General features: G+C 45.0%; 1 protein-coding gene across 1 annotated transcript in view; it reads left to right on the forward strand.

Moving 5' to 3' along the window:
• LOC131885290 (neuroligin-2-like) overlaps positions 1 to 10,321 on the forward strand; it is a 41,165-nt gene that overhangs the window by 26,100 nt on the left and 4,744 nt on the right. The window contains exons 5-11 of the mRNA XM_059233309.1: positions 2,526 to 2,699; positions 3,874 to 4,074; positions 4,721 to 4,838; positions 4,921 to 5,119; positions 5,281 to 5,649; positions 7,596 to 7,969; positions 8,760 to 8,896. Of these exons, the coding sequence (XP_059089292.1) occupies positions 2,526 to 2,699; positions 3,874 to 4,074; positions 4,721 to 4,838; positions 4,921 to 5,119; positions 5,281 to 5,649; positions 7,596 to 7,969; positions 8,760 to 8,896 (1,572 nt within the window). The remainder of the gene's footprint in view (positions 1 to 2,525; positions 2,700 to 3,873; positions 4,075 to 4,720; positions 4,839 to 4,920; positions 5,120 to 5,280; positions 5,650 to 7,595; positions 7,970 to 8,759; positions 8,897 to 10,321) is intronic.

Consider the following 10,321-nt stretch of genomic DNA (forward strand, 5'->3'; position numbering starts at 1 on the left):
CCAATCCTCTCCGTCTTCGTCGCGGTCTTCTTGGGCATTGGTGGTGGTGGGTAAAGGCTTGGAGTCGATTTTTGTCATGTCCTTGAGTTTGACGGATCCGTTGCCTCAATGTTTGACAAGTTGGCGGAGGAGCGCTCAACCATAATGATCACGGTGGTTGGTGATGGACCCTCGAGCTTCTTGTAGACACTTTTTGGGCGAAGAATTCTTTAAGCACAAGAGTGAGAGAGGGCTTGCCAAAGTTCTGATCAATTTTAAACGTCGAATGTGGCCAAGGGAAGGAGAGTAGGAAAAGAGACCTTCAATATTAGACTCGTCTCCTCATAGTCTGCTCCAATATGTATGCTCTTAAAACGAATGGAACGATATGAGAATCATTGTCAATTATGTCCACGCTGTCCACCCAACCAACGTCTTTGGTGCCAAAGCATTGTCGATGTTTATGATCAGAGCCCGCAGTTTTGTCAGTCAGTCTGTCTGTCTTTTTGCCTGTCTGTCTATTTGTCTCTCTATCCATTTCGGGTATGGATCCTGTTGGCAGTTTCAGGATGTCGCCTTCTCAAGAACGGAACCATTAAAGACAATGGGATATTCGTGAGCACAGAAACGGGCATATGGCGATGAGATGGACTGCAATAATCCCCTCGGAGAAGGCAGTTGTCCGGAGTACAATTATGGCATTATCAAGATCTGTTCCCGAAACAGAATATTTTCGTTTTAAAAACAATTTTCCAGAGTTCCAGAGCAAATTCTTGAGGAGAGTTAGGCATTCTCTCCTGGAGGCTGCACTGACTGCAGTCAATTGGTGCATCTTAATATGGCCCTTTGTAAGTGGAAGACCACACTCGTGATGTATGAATGGAGAACCCCCAAAAGGAGTGGTTGGGAAGGAAACAATTTCTTCCGCGCAATAAGGCAGATCTTCGCTCTCCCAAGAGGCGATCCTGCCAAATCTCAAAGCCTCGAAGAAGAGGGAGAAGTCATATTTCCAATGAGGCCCAAACCACTACCCCTACCACTGGCACTTCTACTTCGACACACATCTTCCACATGTTGGCGCCAAATGTTCCCCAATTCGAATTGGAATAGTGCCCCAAAATGAGTGCAAAGCCCATTCCAATTTCGAGCAAGCTCTGCTCACTAAGTTGTCAAGTTCCAATAATTGACCACTTAATCCCATTGCAGTTCGGAAGGAAACTTTTCGGTGGCAAAGCTTTGGCAACAGGTTAATATTCTTCACGGGCCTTGAAGATAATGGACGGGGTTCCAGTTATGTCGTGGTAGCCCCTGTATTGGTCGCAAATTCTTTTCCAAAGCGTAATATACGGATTTTCATTGACATGCCCACCCGAGCATTTCTCATCCTTCGACACCCCAGCAACATATCTCGCTTGACCTTGTTGAACGACAAATGGGCCCCAGATTTGAGATGAACTGACGGCCACTTCCAAAAGGAGAAAGAGGACCAAATCCGCAAGTCTCTCGAGCGTTGCTACTTTGTCCAATAGAAAGAGACCCAGAGTTCTCTCTCTTTCTTTCATGCTCCCTTCTGGTAGATGGACCTCTTCTTTTCCTCTTCTTTCATATTTCTATTATGGAAGACTGGATGTTGAGCCAAAATGGTGGCCTGGTTAGTTAGATGGTTTGCTGGTTGGTTGGTGGGTTCATTGGTCGGGTTCGGATTCTCTCCGCCCTCCCCCCCCCCTTTGCTTTAGCCCTTGTGGCCCTGAGAGTAGTCTGAATGATTCATGGCTGGCGAGAAATTATTCAGTCTTGCGTGGAATATCATGATGTCGAATCATAGAAATGATCCCGTTCCCACTCATCTCCGTTGTGGTGGTTGACTGACTCGTTGGCACCCGAATACATTCTCTGATTACTTCGTCTGTTCCACCTTGCCCAATGCCTTTCCAGACCACCCATCCACCCCACGCACGCACACGCACCGTGCACACAGTATCACAATATCACATACTACGTTCCGAATGAAAGGAGAACATTTCCAAACAACGGTGATCCCGACTTGATTGAAAGTGCAAACAAGTACTCGTACATAACCAAGAAAAAGAGACCAACACGAAGCGCATCATGTCATGCTGTACGACGTAAACCAGTAACGCAACCCCAACGTCCAACTGCGTTTTGCCAACAAACGTCACTCCGCAAGCCTATTGTAGCCATTTGGCACGTGGCCATCCAGCATAAAATAACATTTATTTATTTACTCCCCGTTCCACCCCTCGGGGACCACATAAGTATTATGCACATATCTCTTGGCAGATTGATCTACTCAAAAAGGAGCCTACCCATTGCATTGGAACCTATCCGCACCTTCAACAAATCCCGCATAATAGTGAGCCCTAGGGTCACATATGCTGTTATTGTTGTAATTCTTAGAGTACAAAAGGGCAATAAAAGCAAAATGGACCACTTCTGGAAATCGATGAGCAGATCCGATAGGACAGTACATTTTCCAACCCGGTTGAATACTTGCTTGAATGTCTTCCTTGTGTTTTCTTTTGCAGATTCTGGTTATGCATCAGCTGTTGACGAGTCCCTAGAGGACGGTTATCCCGTTCTCGTGTTCATCCATGGCGAGAGTTTCTCTTGGGGCTCGGGAAATCTCTATGATGGAAGAGTTCTGGCTTCTTACGGAAACACCATTGTGGTGACGTTCAACTTCAGATTGGGCGTCTTCGGTGAGTTGGGTGGAAATGGGCACCTCATCGTTTGAAACGAGCCCCACACTTGTTATTAATAAACTTGAGGAGCTTCGAGATGCAACCTCGAATCGCCTATTTGATATTCAGTCCAGTTTTTTGTCCTCATTCCCGCTTATAAACAATTTCCATGGCTGGGAAGGCAATGGGTCTTGTTCGCATGTAGTAGTGGTGATCTTCGATGGAAACCTCTCCGAGTTCCGTGGGGCGTGATGGACCACGTTTCTCTCATTTTCTCGACAACAATTGAACCAACTCCTACTCCTCTTCTCTCATCCGATCCCAGTTTTAGAGAAGGCAGAAAATGCTTCGAAAAGAGTGTGCCCGAAGAAAACACGCCGACCAGCCAGTTTTACCATATAATTTTTGCCCTATCTTGAATGAAAGATCTTTCCCTCCTCGGACCGCTCCAAAGGAAGTGAATAGCATTCGTCTCATGTGCACATCTTGTCTGGCATGCTCACACTCGATCTCTTTTTTCCTCACACTCAAACTTCGGGTAATATGTATGTACATTAGATACATACGAGGCTCTCGCTCTCTTTTGCTCCTGAGTCTTACGCAAGGAAAAAACACCATCCCATCCCACCATCTATCGCCGTTTAATATTCAGAGGGGCTTGGCTTGAACTTGAATACCCTTCCAGCTGAGACTGGCCGTAAAAGAAAAATGAAAATCTATCCAGGAATGGAGGAGGGCTTGGACCAAAAAATTTCAACCAATGATGGGAAGACAGCGGGTGTCCCTGAGTCCAATTACTATCAATCCAATATTGCACCATGGAAATTGCCGCTCGATTTACCATCGCGTGATACTGCCGCATCATCGTGGTCCCGTTTTTCACCAAGAAGGCAATTCGAGCCAGCCTGTTGGGATTGCAGAAGACATCGACAATTTTCTATATTTGTGGATCTCTGAGGTAAACCTCCAACGTGGGCAAGGCCAGTAAATTAGACTGGCCTCGGCGATTCATCATGGCAAACCTGCTCAAGAAGCATTTCCATGGACAGGTCCCCAATATGGTGGTAGGGGTCGATCGAGAAATACCATACCATATATGTAGTCCCCCAAACCCTAACCAGCCTCCAATCTTCATTTTACGTTTTGTTCGAATGGAACTGGCCAGATTGTTCCCCATTTCCCATCTTTTCAGGTTTTCTAAACACAAATGTAAACCCCGGGAGGAAGCCCCGAATGGCCAACTATGGAATGATGGATCAAATTGCTGCTCTGAAGTGGATCCAAGAAAATATTGCCCAATTTGGCGGCAATCCCAACGCCATAACTCTCTTTGGACACCAGACGGGAGCTGCCGCGATCCACTTCCTCATGAATTCACCGGCCGTCGTTCCAGGTACGCAGTGACACTCAATTGCCAAAAGGCCGACCTTATCCGGCCGTTAATCAAGCTTTGATGGGAAAACCGTAATGGAAAGAGTTCAATACTCTGCAAAGCAATTAGCACAGGATAGCTCATTTCGGGTGAAGACTTAGGGGTCTTCATTCGACTCCATCACGCATTGTATTCGAATTAATTCCGCAGACCAGGCTTAATCAAGACGAAAGTTAGAGATTGCTTTCGAAGATCGTCGATGCTGGAATGCCCTCGCCTTTCCTCCATTCAAGGAAGGATTAGGCGATTTTTTGTCCAAGAGTTTTCTTCCAAACAAGCGCTTTAAATGAGAAAACGAAATTGAAATATCGGAAATCGAAAGGCGGATTCGCACCGGAAAAGTCGATTTTCGGAGGATTTGGGCTTGGGCAAATTTTATTGAAACTTTCTCCCCGAGCTTCCGTAATTGGTGCATAACCCAATGCCGCTTTCTCTCTCTCTCTCTTTCTTTTCTAATCCGTAACCTAGAAAAACGACGAGAAAGAGAGAGAGAGAGAAGTTCAATATTTGTTCAGAAATCGTGCTTACCGAGTAAATATTTGCCGGCGCACATTCATCACCAACCGACGGAAATACCTTGAAATCTCATTGTTTTCGTATTTTTTAGGGCTCTTCCATCGGGTAATCATGATGTCCGGATCGGCCTTTAGTTCCTGGGCATTGGTCGACGATCCCGTTCATTATGCAGTAAAACTCGCAGCAGCCTTAAATTGCTCCATCCCCAGGTACTTCTTGTGAACAATCTTGCGATATTTGCCACGGTTTTGGAAACCGAAATTCTGGATATCCCTCACTCTCACATTGCAGGAACATGTTGCACGAGCACGAAGACATTCTGACCTGCTTACGTCAGAAAAGTATGGAAGAGCTTACCACTTTCGACTTCGGAGCTCCGTCTTTCTTAACGGCCATGGGGCCATCCAAAGACGGCATCCTGATACCCAATGATTTTGGCACGGACAACTTACTTCAAAAGAACAAGCGGGCCAACAGGGTGACTTACGAGGTAAGGACCGGTCGGAACGTCGTCTGCGAGAACGAGGCCATAACCTGCTCGGAGGATTGCACTTTGTTCAACCAACCTTCATTGTGGTTTCCCAAAAGCCACTTTGGAGCATCAATTATGAAGAAGCCTTCTCTTCCGCTTTCAACTCATCAATATTTCAGGTCATCTTGGGTCTCGTTGAGGATGAGTCGGACACCTATTTCTCAGAGTTAGAGGCCAGTCAAGGCATCGGACCCTCGACTAGGGATCAATATCTTCGAACATTGATCCGGAACAATTACGATTTCCATCTGAATGAAATTTTCGCCACCGTTCAGAACGAATACTCGGATTGGATGAGCTCGGACTTGACGGGCGGCCAGATCCGCCCACATTATCTTCAGTGGGAGGCGGCGAAAGCAATCACGGACCGCCTCTATACGGCACCAATTATCCAATCCGCCAACTGGTGCAACCAAAGTGGATTTCCCGTCTATTTCTACATTTTCGGTCGACTAAACGACGACGAGGAAGACTTGATCTTGGCCCTGGTAAGACCGCTCGTTCCGTTCTTCCTTGGATTTATCATCGTAATTGCACTGAATCCAAATTGGTCTAATTGGGACTGTGGTAATAGCATGCAGTTGTCGACCTCTGCGGTGAAAGTGGAACCAGGGTCGCCACTTTGCCGAAGGAAACACTGATTATCGTGTTTGATCTAGTGCTTTCACTCCACGGATAAAACGTAACAAAGGTCGTGTGGGTACGTACAATGAGTAAGCAGGCCACTTCGACTCGCTGGATGGAGAAACTTGAAGGTCTTGAGGAGGAAGCAAATTATCAGTCATGGCAAATATGAAGTTGGAGTAATCTAAATGAGTCTTCGACACGCAACGTTTCACCTTGTTATTGTACTCCCATTGTACGTACAGTCTAGCTGGCCAGTGTACAAGGAAGACTATAAAGTAGAAGAGAAAGACGGAATGGAATTCCATTAGACTGCAAACCACATCTGAACTTTGCAAATTTGGCAGCCTCAATAAAAATGCCGGAGGCATTTCATATTCACCTCTCAGAGGAGCAACGTCCTCCTTTAACGAGGGACCATTTCACTTTCAGGGTCATGAATGTTTCTTAAATGAGTACGGCTGCTCCGGCTGCTCCCTCTACATAAAAGAGTCATTGGGTTGGCCTCAGTTTCTGGATTTACTGTACAGTGTTTTTGCCTAGTTTAGAACCATGGGCTATTTCCGGCAGAAGCATTCATGCGAGTGATTTCGAGCCAAATCACAAAATGAAGTGCGCGAGTAGCAAACATTTTGAAAAATGGCCTAATCCCCGCGTGTAAAAGAGAGACCGTTTTACGGCCAAGATCAGTTCTGGAGACAAGTGAGTTCCATTTTATGGGACCATTTCGCCGTTACTGCATCTGGATTGCTTGGCCAGAGGGGCGAAGTTTATTTTTGTTTACTGGATTGCTTTTGTTTGTTGCACTTTCTCAAACCTACTGTACAACCCATGAGTCTCATATTTACTAGTTCCTCGTACTTTGGCATACTATACTTTATGTGGCAGCGGGGACATGGGCCCAATTCGTGAGATGGATTAGTAGATTATGATCCATTCATGAGAGGCAGACCATGCCGAGAATTGTCTCTGACAATTGAGTGATTTCCCCGAAGATCCTCTTGAGCTTAGATCTCCAGAGGGTCCCGGTCTACATGGGACGCACATACAGTACATACCGTGCGATGTGATGTCCCTCAACCCCAACTGAGATCATATTCCTCCTATGATAAAAGGTTTTCTCCATCGCAAGGAAAGAATCTTCCTAACTACTGACATCCAATGATACTTTTTTTTTTGAAAGGCAAGAAAAGGGGATGTGCATGAACCCACGTTATAGCCTGGCACAGCACTTACAGAGGCAAAAAAATGTCTCCGGAAAAAAGTGCCCATCGCCCTGTCAAGTTAAAGCGGTGGCGTACAATGCATTCAGCAGATGCATTTTATAGACACCTTAGTTTGGAATTAGTTTCCACATGGTCATAAAGATGGTCTAGATGAACTTTAATAGTAGGCCCAGTTGACATGACCTCTACAAGCCAAGTTTACACATGCACGTGACTTTTTGGAAACAAAAAAAGTCAGCTATGAAGATCCTATCAAGAAGGTTGCTGGCAGTTACGAACGTAATAGAAGGGGACAAAAAAAAATATCACAGACCAAATGTTTCATTGCTTCTTAAGAATTTTTTATTCCCCAATAGATGATATTTTGAAACCCCTGCCAATGATTTGCTTACTTGGATAAGAAAAAGACCAGGGAGATCCTTATGCCCACATTTTTTAAATTTATTTTAAGTATTCCACATACAGAACAAAAGCAACCTGATTAGGAAGTGATGTTGATAGTAAGAAATAGTGACAACGTGCTTTTGAATGGAATTGGATAACGAACTTTGAAAACTTTGCGCCTTTTCCTCTTGATTCTCTAGAATTCTCCCCGGAAATCGACGCCTCGATGGCAAAGCGTAGATGACATTGCATCGATCGATCTTGATCCTTCTCCAGCCTCCGGCGACAAATCATCGCTTGACAGATCTTCATCCTCGACATCCTTCTCGTCCTCATCAGGATCATCATCTTCAGTCTCTTCGGGTGACATTGGGGGAAAAACTCATCTTTTGAGTCGTCGCAGTCGCTCGGGTTCCATGCTGCCCATGGTCTTTGGACTTCCGTTTGCACCCGAGCTGCAAGATCAGCAATCTTCAATCTGGGCTCTCAGGGACACCGTGGGACAGTCTCCGGGTCAGCAAGGAACCACGTCCCAGATGCTTCTGACTCTTTGGACCAATTTTGCCAACTCGGGGTGAGACGGGGCTGTCTAATTTCTTACAAACCACCAGAAAAAGATCTGCTCTATTTTCTTGTCTTGTGCCGAGTTCTGCACTTAGGGAGTTGATTAGCGCAATCCGGCCCAATTGGACAAATGATCTGGCCTTTCAGAATTTGGAATCAAAATATGCGGACGTTGCTTCCAATTTAGCTTGATCTCGGCTATCCCTTGATCCCGGTCTTCAACTTACAGGAGTTCATTTTTGCATGCTCGAGAGCCAAAATGGAAAAGCTTTCCCTCACGCTTGGATATCATGGCTTAGCCTAATTCCTCCATAATGGAACCGGAGCATTGAGCTCATAAGCGAGTGGCAAAATGCATTTTTGTGTCAAGACTTTTTAGCAATTTGGGCTCGGGATCCTTTCGTTCCCCATGGAGGGTCCGTCATGGCCTTTCCTTGATTCTCTTATGCATGTCATAATGAAGTGCAAATATTTAAAGGGATCCATGCTCTCTCTCTCTCTTTGGGAGCAATTCAGGACATTTGACGAACGACATGCCAACTTTCCAATGCAATTGCTGTCGTTATACTCTACCACTATTTTGGTTTTGCAGTGCAAAAGCAGGCAAAAAGTCATGAATCTATTTGTAGATCTACTGCATATTTCTTTTAGTTCCAAGCCCAAAGTTCGAACGACATTTTCACTCTCTTGGGGTGGGCGGAGAGGAGGTGCGGGGGATAAGGGGAAAGTCCCTAAATTGGCGACGCTAAACGGTCCATTATGGAAAGGAAAAGTTTCCAATAGTTGTTGATTTGTTCCAGGGACCCTAATCGGCCTTTCAATGTCCAATCACTGTTTCCACACTTTCAAGATGGCTGGAATGCCAAATCTTCCGAAGGGAGGCCCGGGCGGATCTGGCCGCAATACGACATGAAACAGCAGAAATATCTGAAGATTGGTAAGCAAATTCACTTAGTTTCCATTGAACATGATCACTGATTACACGAACCGAGCTAGACAATCAAAGATTTCGTTTCATCTTTGGTTGAAAGAACTTACTTGCACCAGAGTGGCTCCATTCTCTAGGTCAGGGTGACACTGAGGGTATTTCATGATGTCAGAAGAGAAACTAGTCTGGTATTTTGATCACGGAAATTGAACCCATGAAAACGAGGGGCGCGACCAAGACCACTAGTAGTCTGAGGGGAGGGATTGCCCAATGTGAGTCCGTCGTCCCATCGTGTAGATTTTGTCAAATTTGCATTGAAAGTGACCTCGTCCGTGTCAAAATTTGGAACAAAGAGCGGAAAAGGTGCATTTTTCAATCTTCCGCAATAGATGCTGTCACCAAACAAGCACCTCTCAAACTTTGTTGTAGAAGAAGTCAACATGGATGCCTTTGGACCGCCCATGGGACGTTCTTAAACGTGAGTTAAGCAAGAGACAAACGAATGGTCAGCCTTTCAATGATAAATTCACGAATTTTTCGAGATCTATCAAGGCGCAGATCTTAGAACAAGCAGTCCCATGATCGTCCTGATTAAACTGATTTAAAAAACACCGCAATAAGAACCATTACGCGCCGGACCCCTTGACTCGTTCTTCGCGGTCCTTTCTTAATATTTACATGTGTATATACAATGAATGTCTCCTATCGTACGATTTTGATAAAAAAACCAGGCTATCCTTACTTTTATCTTTATTGAATGATGGCGAATGTCCAGAACCTACTTATTGCAGTGCTTTTGAAATAAATCCTAGGCAAATCAAAGAAGTAAAATATCGATCAAGTTTGGTCAAAGACAATGATTACTGTATGTCCAAGTAATCACTAACCGTCAGGTGTGGGTTTCAAATGACCCCCTTTTTAATGGGCCTGTCACAAATACAGTCATAGGCACCGAGAGCTAAATGATTTAGACCGAACACTTAGAACTTAGAACTTAGACTCGTTCAAAGTTCAAGTACAAATGCACTTCATATCCGTTCTATGACTAGATAAATCCCTGGGTCCTTCCACCTGTCCCACCAAAATCCCCTCCGAAGTAATCAGCTCATAACCAACCTCAGTTTTTTGCATCGATTGTGGTTCCTCGTCGGCTTGAGAAAGAACCACACGTGTTGAGAGATTTATAAAAGAGCAGAGAAAGGTTTTCAAGGGGAGGCGAAACTTTTTTTTGAGTTCTTTCCAAACTCCAGAGAAGGAGGAGAAAAATATGGCTCTGAAAACTTGAGTTTTGAAGCGAATGTATGTATTAGTGGCGGCTAGCCTGCGATAGACAGCTTGTTCTTAAAGCGCAAAAACTCCATTTCTTTTACTTGCCCGTCAGTTTTAAGCCGCCCGCACGAAAAAAAATGAAGCCTGAGAAGAGCCATTGAATTC

Source organism: Tigriopus californicus, chromosome 8 (genome assembly GCF_007210705.1).
Source record: "Tigriopus californicus strain San Diego chromosome 8, Tcal_SD_v2.1, whole genome shotgun sequence".
NCBI classification, from domain to species: domain Eukaryota; kingdom Metazoa; phylum Arthropoda; class Copepoda; order Harpacticoida; family Harpacticidae; genus Tigriopus; species Tigriopus californicus.